The sequence below is a fragment of the Musa acuminata genome, chromosome BXJ1-6, assembly GCF_036884655.1.
Source record: "Musa acuminata AAA Group cultivar baxijiao chromosome BXJ1-6, Cavendish_Baxijiao_AAA, whole genome shotgun sequence".
NCBI classification, from domain to species: domain Eukaryota; kingdom Viridiplantae; phylum Streptophyta; class Magnoliopsida; order Zingiberales; family Musaceae; genus Musa; species Musa acuminata.
Window position 1 is genome coordinate 40099583 of NC_088332.1, and position 12993 is coordinate 40112575.

At 38.0% G+C, this 12993-nt stretch overlaps 2 protein-coding genes across 4 annotated transcripts; both read left to right on the forward strand.

Moving 5' to 3' along the window:
- Positions 1–460: 460 nt before the first annotated feature.
- LOC135676959 (uncharacterized) lies at positions 461–2999 on the forward strand. 2 transcript variants are annotated; one of them, XM_065188711.1, is made up of 2 exons: positions 461–1099; positions 1444–2999. In XM_065188711.1, the coding sequence occupies exons 1-2, from the start codon at positions 971–973 to the stop codon at positions 2545–2547; spliced, it is 1233 nt and encodes a 410-aa protein (XP_065044783.1). In that variant the 5' UTR covers positions 461–970; the 3' UTR covers positions 2548–2999. The 2 variants fall into 2 exon arrangements, with proteins under 2 accessions (XP_065044783.1, XP_065044784.1); XM_065188712.1 differs by having other exon boundaries at positions 472–1099; positions 1447–2999.
- A 6533-nt stretch (positions 3000–9532) lies between these two features.
- LOC135676960 (pentatricopeptide repeat-containing protein At5g19020, mitochondrial-like) lies at positions 9533–12470 on the forward strand. Of its 2 annotated transcripts, none has more exons than XM_065188713.1 (3): positions 9533–11727; positions 11931–12027; positions 12204–12470. In XM_065188713.1, exon 1 carries the CDS (start codon positions 9603–9605, stop codon positions 11703–11705), a length of 2103 nt encoding a protein of 700 aa, XP_065044785.1. In that variant the 5' UTR covers positions 9533–9602; the 3' UTR covers positions 11706–11727; positions 11931–12027; positions 12204–12470. The 2 variants fall into 2 exon arrangements, with proteins under 2 accessions (XP_065044785.1, XP_065044786.1); XM_065188714.1 differs by having other exon boundaries at positions 12216–12470.
- Positions 12471–12993: the final 523 nt, after the last annotated feature.

Sequence of the window (12993 nt, forward strand, 5' to 3'; positions counted from 1 at the left end):
ATATATATATATATATATATATATATATATTATCATTAATATGAGAGAAAGAATCTTATTTTTATTATAACATTCTAATTTAATCATATATCATTGGCTTATTAGAGGTCGATGATGATCAACATATTATTATTAACTTCAACCGTATTAAAATTTAATCTTAGATTATGTCGATGCTATAATATATTATATAAATTGATCGAGTAGTGACATTTGGTGTTATAATAGGGTTAGTAGTCTCGGAATATCTATTATAAATTCATTATATATTTTTTTTAAAAATAAAATAATTAAAAATTATTTTTATGTTTTTATGACCCATTGAGTTGACCGAAGTCAACGATATTTGCCAACTATGATTCATTCAATCACATAGATGACATCGATACCGGGTTACATACGACAAGGTCGAGACGCGACGCGGCCCGTTGAATACGTGGGCGAATCCGACTTGGGAATAGACGTGGAAGCCGTCCGTTTCCTTGTAATCATCGCCGCCTGGATTCCAATAGCGCGGCTCCCAAACCACTTCCTCCGCCTCCCCCTCCCCCTCCCTCTCCCACTCCTCTTCCGTGGTTGTGTTCGCGCTGTGCATAAGAAGACCCTCACGCGCTCACTCCCCTCTCGTCTCTCGTCTCTCGTCTCTCGTTTCTCTCTCCGCTGCGAGCAGAAGCGATAGTTTGCTGCTACTCTAATTTGTCCCGTTCTGGGTCTTGGTTGGGTTTTCGAGATTTGAGTCTTAGGCAGCCAACCACAAATTACCGTGGTTGTGTGCTGTTCTGGGGGGTCGAAACTTTGGGGAAGACGCAGTGGGGAAGGGGGGAGGGAGAGACGCGAACTTGTGAGGAGGAGGAAGAGAAAGGGCGGCAGCAGATCGGGTTGGTCGGCCACTCCGGGGCGCCGCGGCTGCGGGATCTGATCGGTGCCGGGACGTACCGGTGCGGAGATATTTTGCTTTCCTGGTGGCTGAATGGCGGATCTTTTGGGGGAAAAAGGTCATCTTATTTGGTTGGGGAAGAAGTGTTGCTTCGGTATGCCGGAGGCCGGGTGTCCGTGCTCCAAGAAGACGGATTATTCCTGCGAGAACGTCTGCGGGGGGGTAATTTTTTATCCCGATTTCTCCAGATCTTGTGAGAAGATCTGACAAGTTCGTTCCTTTGTTCAAATTTCGATATTTTTTGTGCGATTTGTGGTGTCCGATTTCGTGTTTGTGTGATTTGTCGTTGAGAACCCTATGATGTTGGTTTTGGATCTCCTGAGTTCGAGCTTCTCGGGGGGCTTTCGATTGTTCAATTTTACGAATCTAGGGATCTGTGGTGCCAGTAGAAACTCGTTGAGTTCCTCAATGGATCGATGAATCATCTGATTTTTTACTGAAATTGTGATCTTCTCTTCAGCGTGCCTCTGTCTTTCTTGTTAACTTTAGCTGTTATTTCACTGTAGCAGGCTTCAAGAGCAGCTCTGAGCATGTCCCGGCGGCTCCGGTGCGCCCTCCAGGGGTTCGATCTCAAGGCACTATTGCTTCTCTTCATCGGCGTTCCCACCCTCGTATTCGTCATCTACGCCCATGGCCAGAAGATCACCTACTTCCTTCGGCCGCTGTGGGAATCCCCTCCTAAGCCCTTCAGGACCATACCCCATTACTACCACGAGAACGTCTCCATGGAGAACCTGTGCAAGCTCCACGGGTGGGGCATCCGGGAAATGCCGAGGCGTGTGTACGATGCCGTCTTGTTCAGCAATGAGCTCGACATCCTGGAAGTTCGTTGGAACGAGCTCAGCCCTTACGTCTCGGAGTTCATTCTGCTCGAGTCCAATTCAACATTCACCGGCTTGAAGAAGCCCCTCTTCTTTGCAGAGAACCGCCACCGCTTCAAGTTCGTGGAGTCACGGTTGACTTATGGGACTTTTGGGGGGAGATTTGTAAAAGGGGAGAATCCTTTTGTCGAGGAGGCTTACCAGCGGAAGGCATTGGATCAGCTTATCAGGATTGCCGGAATCAGTGATGATGATTTGTTAATCATGTCCGATGTTGATGAGATACCTAGTGGTCACACTATCAACCTTCTCAGGTGGTGCGATGAGATTCCAGAGAAGCTTCATCTCCAGCTTCGGAACTACCTCTACTCCTTTGAGTTCTACCTTGATGACGATAGTTGGAGGGCTTCAGTTCACCGTTACCGAGCTGGGAAGACCACATATGCCCATTTGCGTCAGACAGATGACCTATTAGCAGACTCCGGGTGGCACTGCAGCTTCTGCTTCCGGCACATCAGCGAGTTTATTTTTAAAATGAATGCATATAGCCATGTTGATCGTGTCCGATTTGCTTATTTCTTAAATCGTTTCAGAATTCAGGATGTCATATGCCGTGGAGCTGACCTTTTCGACATGCTTCCTGAGGAACACACGTTCCAGAAAATAATTGCCAAGCTGGGGCCAATTCCTAGTACATACTCTGTTGTAAATCTTCCAGGTTATCTGATTCAGAATGCTGACCAGTACAGATACCTCCTTCCGGGGAACTGCAAAAGAGAAAGAGGCTAAGCAAATCAGTGGCTGTTGTAGACTGATTGAGATGTTACAGAAAAACATCATCTATAGACTGATTGTCATCACCTGACATTTAAGTTGAGTATCTGACCTAGGTTTATGTCTATCACGAAGAAGAGGGCAAGCATCGAGATTGTCATGTTTATATGCACAATAATTTTCTGAAGAGCTAACAGTTTCCGTGTTCATGCATGCGGCCCACTGAATAAGCTCTGTTGACCGAATACTATGGGAGATTGTTCACGCCTTCTTTCCATCTTGGCAGGTGATATTACACCTCATTGTTGTAGGATAAAAAACAAGTGACCTTTCCTAATATTTGATTTCTGGGGTTCATTTTTCTCTGAAGTTAATTTATTCATGTATTCTTCTACCAACTGGGCTTGATGCACCATAGACTCCGTGATTGTAATATATGACTTGGTTGAGTTCTGCTTTTGGATTCATTTGTTTGTTTCACCATATGAGGATATAAGAGTGCATTACCAAAAACCTAATGCATCCAGCTTTTGTGTATGTGACTGCAATTATATGCAACTGAAGATTTTGAAACTTTGCTGATGTCCTGCATGTTCTCCATATACACTGGCATATGCCCCAGCATTGGAAGATACATGAAGATACTTAGGTGGAAATTATCTTTTCATGGTAAATTCAACTCATGACATTCTTGCCTTTATATTTAGGAGGTGTCACTACCATTAAGATATTCCAAAACATCAAGATTTTCTGAACTATTTGGAGTTCAGTATCTTGGGATTTCTTTTACTATTCATCTGTATATATATACACATCTTTTCTTAATCCTTATGTTTCCTAATCTTCTTTTCCAATGCATGTACCAAATTACTTTTTGTGTTTCATCTTCATGGTCCCTTCTGTACCAACTGTAAGCTGAAGTCATATGCTTATCATCTGCAGTCTTTTTTAAACAGATTTGACCCTGCAAAACCATAATGTAGATATGTAAGGAATAGTGACTTTGATTTTATTGAGTCACAGAAGCTTAGATCAGTCCTTAAACTAGTTTTATTGAGTGAGCTTTGAATCTAATTAACTCTGGAATTTGTTCAGATACTTCCTGTTTAGTATTGAATAATATAAATACCTGGTTAAGCTTCCTGTGGATCACTGTTTGGACCTTCATTGTTATTGCGAATGTAGCAAACAAGCTATGGCAGTTCTGTATGCCCAATCTTCCTTGTCATTGACCCTTTAAATCTTGTCTCACTTCTTTATTTTTGTGTGGCATTGCAGATTAAAGTTTATGTCTTGTGGAAAAGTAGGTGATTCTGCCATGTTGCTATGATATTGTTTTACCTATGTTTTGCTTAAGTATTTTGAGCTTTGCAATTTCTTGGAAGTTCAAGAAGATTTTAACTTTTTAGGGAATGCAAGAACATTGAGAAAAGTTCATGTGTAATTTCATTTGGGGATCAGAAATGGAGAACAAAAAATATTGGTTATAAGATTTTACTACCAAATCTATTGTGCAGTATCCTTTTTCTTAACAAAGGGGACATGGTTAGATTTTTACCAACTAAACTAAATAGCACCTTCAAGTTTATTATACAATTTTGGTAATAATATTTATTTATTATGTCTGAAATGTTGATAGAAATTTTTATCATCTTGAAAGAGTTTTAGCTTATCTCACTTGTGCCAATCTCCATAAATCTAAAGAGCTGTTTATTTATGTTGTTAATGATAAATCATGATGTGAAATAAGATAAAGAGAAAAAAAACTAAACTCTTTTTTTTCAAAGAGATAACTTAATAAAATTTTAAAGATGAAAATGTCCCATTAATCTTTCTTTCTTTCCCTTTTATACATCCCTCCGACATTGAATCTCTCAACTACTTAGTTAATGAGTCAACTTATTAAGAATCAAGTATATATTATAATATATATTAAATTCATGGTGCATTGTACTTTGAAGATTTTAAATTTTCATAATTATCTGAAGATATGAATCATTTAACTTGTTAAGAATCAAGCATATATTATAAAATATATTAAATTCATGGTGCATTGTACTTTGATGATTTTAAGCTTGAAATTTATTGTCCTGTAACTTGGGAGCATTCAATACTCATTATGCACTGTATCATAAGTTATCGTTATTATTCTCTTAAACGTTAAATATTGAGTGAGTGTGAACATTAGGAGGAAGTTTAATCTTGTAAGCATTGTCATTAATTCTCTTAAAAACTTCACAGTGATCATTTTTTCTTTGAGTTTATTGAGAGTTTTTATTGAAAAACGTTTTTTTTTTCAAGAATACTCAAATAAGATCTCCTTCTTCAAAAATCATCATAAGATATTGCTTCTTAGCCTTTTCTTTCTAAACTTGGTTGTTACCTTAAGTGTTTTCTTTGCTTCTTTATGAATTTTTATCATGATAATAACAAAATCCTCTCCCTTGAACTTGATAAAAGTGATTCGGGTATTTTAGCAAAATCTAGATAATAAATAATCTCAAATAGACTCTTGCCTAAAGAATGATTAACTAAAGAGTTATAAGCGAATTCAGCATTAGCATGAGATCCCATTATTTTGATCTTTTCAACAAAGGATTGAAACATATTACCCAAAGTTCTATTAACAATCTTAGTTTGTCCAATTGTTTGAGGATGATAAACACTACTATTATTAATAGGTTGGTGCCAAATTTCTTCCAAAAATTTCTCTAAAAATAATTAAATTTAGGATATCTGATGTGATAGATTTAGGAATTTTATGAAGTTTGATCGCTTCATTGAAATAAACGTTAGCATCCATGGTTTTCTTACAAGGAATAAAATGTTATTTTAGAAAATCGATCAATAACAACAAAGATAGAATCTATATCGTTTTGAGTTTTCGGTAAATCAATCATGAAATCCATACTAATATCTTCCCAGGAAGCATTAGGAATTAGTAAAGGAGTATATATATATCAAGAATTTGAGTTTGCCAAGTTTGGCAAAAATACTTTACTAATATCTTTTCACATAACGTGTAACATCTTGACAGATTATTGGCCAAAAATATTTTACTTTGATGAGAAGTATTGTTTTGTCTCTCCCAAAATGACCTTCTAATCTATTATAGTGCAATTCAATACTCTCTTAGATAATATTTAGGAATACAAAATTGGATTCCATGAAAGAGAAAATCATCTTCAATTTTATGATACTCATTCGTACATAACTTTCATATTTTCTCGATATCTTCATTATTATAATAAGTACTTCTTATTTCATCAAATCATTTTAGTTTGGCTTGTATAGTATTAAAAAACGCTAATCGTCGACTTAGTACATTTACAATTTTATTACACATTCCATTCTTATACTTCATGATAAAAGTATACTTTTGTAAAAATGTCACTCATGTTGCATGTCATCTATTAAGATTTGCTTGAGAATTTATATGTTTAAGAGCTTCGATGATCATAATTTAAGATAAATTCTCTTTGAATCAAATAAGGTTTCAAATTGTCGTAGTGCTTAAACAATAGCATAAAATTCAAATATCATAGGTTGAATAATTCTTTCTTATATTATTAAACTTTTCACTAAAGAATGCAAGTGAAAGTTCTTCTTGGCTAAGTATTCCACCAATACCACATAAGAGGCATCATAATTAACTTCAAATGTTTTAGAAAGATCTGATAATACAAGAACAAAAGTTTCTTTATGTAATCAGTTAGAGGGTACTAAAATTTTAAATAAATCAATGATAAAAGGATGTCAACCTATGGAAACTTTGAATATTTTGTAGGGATGTTGGTGTTAGCTAAGCCCATATAACTTTAATCTTCTCATAATCCACTTGGATATCTGCATAGGTTAAGATGAAACCTAGAAAAGCTAGGCTAGAGATCACGAAGGAATACTTCTTAAGATTTATATATAGTTTTATTGCCTTCAATATTGATAGGATAGTTCTTAAATGTTCAAAATGAAGTTTATTATGACTATAAATAAGAATGTCCTCAAAGTAAACAATAAAAAACTTCTTAATATAAGGACATACAATTTTATTCATTACCCATATAAAGGTGCTCAAAGCATTTGAAGGTCTAAATGGTATAGTTAATCATTCATATAAAATTCTCGAGTCTTAAAAATAGTTTTTCATTCATCTCTTAGTTTAATATGGATTTGGTGATAACCGTTTCGAAAATCGATTTTAGAAAAAAATTGAGCATTAGCAAGCATATCAAACGTATCCTCCGCATGTAGAATAAGAAATATGTACTTGATGGTAATATGATTGATTGCTTGACTATCGATGCATATCTGTCTAGTTTTATCCTTCTTTGAAGTTAATAGAGTTGGAACGACACACATGTTTAAACTTTTTTAAATATTACTCTTATACAGTAGATCCATAACTTATCTTTTTAACTTGTGAGATTTGTTTGACAAAATTTCTCTTAGAATTAGATCGATTCAATGTTGAATGTCTCAAAGAGGAGGCAAGCCACTGGGAAGTTCTTAAGAGTAGATGCTTTTGAATTCCTCCAAAATATTTCCACTTCACCGGAAATTTCTATAGGTTATATACATTCTTTAGCAACTAATATAAATACAACTCCACTTTTTTCGCTCTCTTGTAAACTTATTTAAAGTAATGAAGTTATTTCTCTTATAAACTTACTTCACTAAGAGCAAATTCTTTTTTGTATGGCAAAAACATACTTCTAACTCCATTGAATTTAAAAGTACAGGTGTTTTTTCTATCATCATGCATAGCATACCTATCATATTGTCATGGTCTTCCTAAGAGTATCTTTATAATTTTTTCCCATCAAAAAAGAAACTAGGTATCGATTAGTAATTTGTACCTCATTATATTTATTTAACCATGCAATTTAATATAATTTAAGATATGGTTTTGTCTTGAGCTTAAACTTGTCTATCATATCTTGAGACACAATATTTTCATAATTGTCACTATCAATAACAAGAGAACAAATTTTATCTTAAGACTTATAACATGTCTTAAAAATATTATTTCGTAATCATTCTTCATTAGAATCATCTTTTTGAGTAGCAAGTGCTCTATCAATTACCAAGCATTCACCTTCTTCGGATGTAATTTCTTCATAAGCCTCCTCGTCATATTCATCATATATTAATTTTTTATCTTTAAATTGTTTGTTGATATCTTTTTCTTCGGCAAAATTAGCTCATGTACTTTGCATCATGTATCAGCTTGTCTATTTGAGCACTCCTTCATGTAGTATCATAATTGTTTGCATTTAAAGCAAGTAGGAAGGTGATTGGCGTGACTAGATTATCCTCCACAATTGGTAGGAGTTAATTCAGATGTATTTTTAATGATTATACTAGCTTTCGATCTACTAGCATTATAACGAGTGGAGTCAACTTTAGACGGGTAATGTAAAGGAACACTAGAATACCTACTTCACTTCAAGCAAGTTTTGCTTTAACTATTAGCACTAATTGATAAGCATAAGATAACCTCCATAGTCATTGCATCTCTACTTTATCTCAAATCATAATTCGTAGGCCATCGACATATCTTGCAACAAGTTATTCTTCTATCTCTTGAGTGTTATTTCGGGTCATTAACTTGTGGAATTCTTCAATGTAGTTGATGACGGTTTTGCTACCTTACTAAAGGTTGTTAAAATATAAAAAAAAAATTGAACATAATCAAATAGAAGAAAATTATCATGGAACCAATATTTCATCTTCTATCAAGATGAAATCTTTATCTTTCCTTTCCGAAGGCACCTCTCTTGCACCTTATCCCACCAGATTGAAGCATAACCTAGAAGCCTTATAATAATTAATTTTACTTTTCAATTTATGAATATCTCCTTGTACTTAAAGAATTTCTCAATGGTACTAAGTCAATAAAAAAACTCTTTAGGTTGAAATCGACCATAGAACTTGATATTATCATTTGTATGAAAATATCTCTCCATAGATGAGTCTATTACAACTTCTTTGGATGCAAAGAGAATCAATCATATCTTTGAATACATCACTTGCATAAATATAACTTAAGCCTTTAAAGCCATGGGTTTCTTGATGTTTAAGGCACATAGTAAACTCTTCAACATGTCTCCTTAGTACTTCAATTTCTGCAACCATTTCATCTATATATGGTTGCATTATTCTTTAGTTACGTCACCCTCTACCCCTTCTAATTATTGTAAGAAGAAAATACTTAAAAGAGCATAACAAGACTCCGATACTAAATAATATAAAACAAGATGAAGAGAGAAGAAGAGGATAAGAAAAAGAATTGAGATACGAGATAACAAAAAAAAAAAAAAAAATCATTTTTTCAAAGAGAATGATCTCTTTAAAAAGATACCTACAAGCTAGTAGCTCAAAATATAAAAAGTTTATTAAGGTTTAAAAAATAAAAATACCCTATTAATCTCAACCATCTAGTTAATGAGTCATAATTTACTAAAGGTCAAGTACAAATTATAATATATATTAAATTTATAATATATTATATTTTGATGATTCCAAATTTTTATAATTATCTAAAGATATGAATCATTTTATTAAAATTTGATAAAATCAAATTTATAATTTATTGTCTTGAAATTCGAAAGCTTTCAATGTTTATTATTGCAATTACTTTTCTGTGAAGCTATCTAAAGGTTTCTATCATTTACTAAGTTTAAACAAATAGGGAAGAATAAGATTAATCCTTTATAATTAGATGATCATTATTTCACACGTATAAAATTAAATCAGATCTCATAATCCTCTTAGATCAATACTTTTAAGTGAATCTCCACTTTTCAATAGTATAAGATTAAAAAAAATCCCAAAAAAAGAATATAATAAAATTTTAAATATTTTTATATTTCTTAATATTGATAAAAGATTCACGTATTCAATCCCAAATAATTATATATCGTAACGTCGTGCCTTTGATCATCCTTTTATACAACATGATAAGATTATTTGTTAATCACCTGATGCTTGTCAATGTAAGATTCGTGCAGAGGTTTGATTGAGACTTTAAGAGTTGCATCAGAAACGCATGAATTGTTCGTCGGTCTATTATGCGATGGAGTTCGTGCCTGATGATCACGACTCGTGGTAGTGCTACGAGAGCCATCTCCTCGATTCCCTCTCGCTCTCTCTCTTCGATCCTTTCTTTCACCGACGCAGCAAACCGGCGGGTCTTCTCCTTCTCCTCCAGCCAACAAGAAGAAGGCTTCCCGGACTCGCTCTCCCTGGTCGCCGCCCTCAAATCCTGCGCCGAGTCCCTCAACCTCTCCGCTGGCCAGCAGCTCCACGGCCTCGCCCTGAAGTCCGGCCTTGACCGCTCCAACCTCTTCGTCCGCAACGCCCTCCTCAACCTCTACGCCAAATGCAGCCGCCTCGACTCCGTCCTCCGCATCTTCTCCTCCCCCAACACCGAGCGAGACTCCGCATCTTGGAACATTGTCCTGGCCTCCTATGTCAGGTCCGACCGCCTCCCCGGTGCCCGCAGGATATTCGACGAAATGCCTCACCGGGACGCCGTCTCCTTCACCACCATGATCATGGGCCTCGCCCGGAACGGCCGCCCGGACGAGGCCGTCGCCACCTTCCGGGACATGGTCGCCAGCGGCGTCCGGCCGAACGAGGTCACCCTGGCTACCGTCCTCTCCGCTTGCTCTCACCTACGCGCACCTCGAGGTGGGAGCATGATCCACGCCGCCGCCGTGAAGCATGGGCTTGTTGATTTCGTCCTGGTTGGGACCAATTTGGTGCACGTCTATGCTTCCTGTTCCCGGATAGATGACTCCCGATCTGCCTTCGATGCGTTGCCGGAGAAGAATACTGTCACCTGGAACGTGATGCTCAATGGCTACGCCAAGGCCGGACAAGTCGGTCACGCCAAGGATTTGTTCGAGAGAATTCCGGCCAAGGACTTGGTGTCGTGGAGCACATTGATTGACGCGTTCTTGCGGGTTCAAAGATTGCCGGAAGCTCTCAGAATATACCATGGGATGCTGCAGGATTTGGGTGAGAGGCCGAATGAAGTGCTGATGGTTGATTTGGTGTCGGCTTGTGGGCGCTGTTCTGCGGTCCAGGAAGGTCAGCAGTTGCATGCCGCGATTACCAAGATGGGACTCGATCGCCACACCTTTGTGCAGTCAACGTTGATCCATTTCTACGGCGCATGCGGTATGGTCGATCTTGCTTGCCTTCAGTTCCAAGCTGGTCGCCAGTCACATGTTGCTTCCTGGAATGCCTTGTTGGCTGGACTCTTGCGGAACAACTTGGTCGAAGCAGCAGCAGAATTGTTTGATAATATGCCTGAAAGAGACGTTGTCTCTTGGAGTACGATGATCGCTGGTTACGTCCACAATGGCTCCTCCCGCTTGGCTCTACAGCTCTTCCAAGAAATGCAGCACAAGGGCAACGAAGCAAATGACATCACATTGGTGAGTGTTCTGTCCGCCGTCGCCGATTCGGGCACTTTGGATTATGGGAAGTGGATCCACAATCTCATAACCATCAGAAGGATTCCTCTCACCGATAACTTGAGCGCAGGGCTCATCGACATGTATGCAAAGCGTGGCAGCATAGGAAACGCGCTCAACGTGTTTGACATTGTGAAGGACTCAGCATCAGTGTCACCTTGGAACGCTATAATATGTGGCCTGGCGATGCACGGGCACGCAGATATGTCCCTCGAAGTGTTCATGGATATGCAAAGTAGGAGCATCACACCAAACTCCATCACATTCATCGGGGTGCTGAGTGCGTGCTGCCACAATGGCTTGCTAGACACAGGAAGACGATACTTTGAGAGCATGAGAAGAGAGTACAACATCGAGCCTACCATCAAGCACTATGGTTGCATGGTCGATCTGCTAGCACGAGCTGGTTGCTTGGAAGAGGCAGAGCGGGTGATCGAGTGGATGCCGATGGAGGCAGATGTGATGATATGGGGAAGTATGCTGGCTTCTGCGAGGACCCATGGGAAGGTTGAGATAGGGGAGAGGGCTGCAGAGAGCTTGGCTAGGTTGGAACCCAGTCATGGGGCTGCAAGAATTCTTCTGTCTAACATCTATGCAGATGCAGGTCGATGGTCTGATGTCTTTACGGTGAGGAGGGCGATGCAGAGCAGTAGATTGGACAAAACACCGGGATGGAGTGGCATTCTATGACAACTAATTGGCACGATATCGGGTAATTTCACTGAGAAATGCTTTGTTTATTTGTAGTAACAATAGTTGATAAGCATTGAGAAGGAGGATGAAAGCTGTTTTTGTATGTATGGTTGGGGAAGAATCAATCAAGCTGAACCCCACCCTCCCTTTACATTCCAAGTTATTCATTTCCAGACTACTTGAAAGAGAAGTTGTGACTAATCTATAGTTGGATTGATTCAGATGTTGAAGCAAAGTTGCAGTAGCACATGGATGTCTCATGAACAGCAGCAGCAGCAGCAGCAGATCCTAGTCAAGACAAGTCCTTAGATGTTTTAAGGTAAAAGTTCCATTATAATCATATATGTGCTCAACTCAAAAGATCCATTTTCTAGTGTAGAAAATGCCTCACTTTAATATTACTAAAAATATAAAAAGTTTTCCTCTGGAAACAGTTATAAAAGAACACTAGAATCAGATTCATGAGTTGGTGCTCAGAGAGCCTTTCTCTTTTAGTCGTTGTTTCAGACACTACCGCTCAATCCGAAGATGGAGGACGGGAGAGGAAAGGGGGACTCGTCGGCCATGGTGGCGATGGTTTAAAAGCGAGGTTGAGGTTGCGGGCGGGGTTGGAGCCGACCACAATCAATGTATAGCTCTACCACATAGTTGAGGAGAGTTGGGCTGCTTTAGTTGGCCTCGCCACCACCACTCGAGTTGTACTCCTTATTCTGAATTGGTGATGACATAAATTAATCATAGTAAAAGATTAGCCCTTTTTCATGATGATAATTAATTGATGAAGGGGACTCTTACCATCTATATAACATTACATGAACGAGGGTTGTTGTAGCTACATGAGCATCTTCTTCTCTGCACGACTATGGTTGCTGAACTTTGAATACTTAGAAAGGTCTTTCGATTGATGCAAAGTTGGGTTACTTAGTTTTTCTCTGTCTATATCTCATTATATGAGTTAATCATAGCAATAGATTACACCCTTTTTTATAATAACAACTATTTAATGCAAGGATTTCAAAATATATGAGTCTATATACCATGAATTAGGGTCGTTGTCGATGTACGATCGATCACCTTCACCGTTTGACTATATGACTATGGTTGCGGCATTGCGAAGTTTCTATGTGGCATTTCGTTACTCTCCTTCCATCATCGGTCTCCATCCCACCATATACTTTTTTTTCTTCGAGTGCCTTCGGTGTGTTGATCCATAAGCTTGTTCTAGTCTCAAATCATTCCGACTTGGCACAAGTCCAATACCCAAAATTAGATCGAGGCCTCCATG